The sequence below is a fragment of the Penaeus monodon genome, chromosome 33 (assembly GCF_015228065.2).
Source record: "Penaeus monodon isolate SGIC_2016 chromosome 33, NSTDA_Pmon_1, whole genome shotgun sequence".
Classification (NCBI taxonomy): Eukaryota; Metazoa; Arthropoda; class Malacostraca; order Decapoda; family Penaeidae; genus Penaeus; species Penaeus monodon.
The window spans coordinates 23,487,456-23,487,891 of NC_051418.1; the positions used below are offsets into that span (position 1 = coordinate 23,487,456).

The 436-nt window shown below is 28.9% G+C and overlaps 1 protein-coding gene across 1 annotated transcript in view; it reads right to left on the reverse strand.

Annotated features, from left to right (window-relative positions):
• Nucleotides 1-30: 30 nt before the first annotated feature.
• The window catches only part of LOC119594163 (amino acid transporter AVT3B-like), a 29,466-nt gene continuing 29,060 nt past the window's right edge, over nt 31-436 (reverse strand). The window contains exon 10 of the mRNA XM_037943235.1: nt 31-252. Within this exon, the coding sequence (XP_037799163.1) occupies nt 232-252 (21 nt within the window). The 3' untranslated portion in view covers nt 31-231. The remainder of the gene's footprint in view (nt 253-436) is intronic.

Here is a 436-nt window from a genome sequence, read left to right on the forward strand (position 1 = left end):
TATTAAATACATATTTTTTTTTTGTTATAGCCATGATTCATTGTTTATAAATTTCATTAATGTCAAAGGATAATGGGTATTGTGAATTCCAAATTTTGCAGTACAAAAAAACACAAAGGTGGAAAAAAATAAAAAGTGTAAAAATCTCTATTCACATAAAATCACTTACCAAGTTCTGTTAGTCAGGGGTCTTTCTTTTCCCATATCCCCTCATATTATGGAATTTTGAGCTTATATTCCTCCATGAAGATGCTGACAGACAAGAGAAGTTTGAGGACACATTATTGTGCCAATAGAAAAGATAATAACCTACTTGGTACATTGGATCATCTTACTTTTCTTTCAAAACTTTTTTCCCTCTTAAGATTTTCTTTTCATAAGCACCATACTTGTTTTTCTATTTTTCAATTATTCATTTTTTCAGTTCAACTAGTGA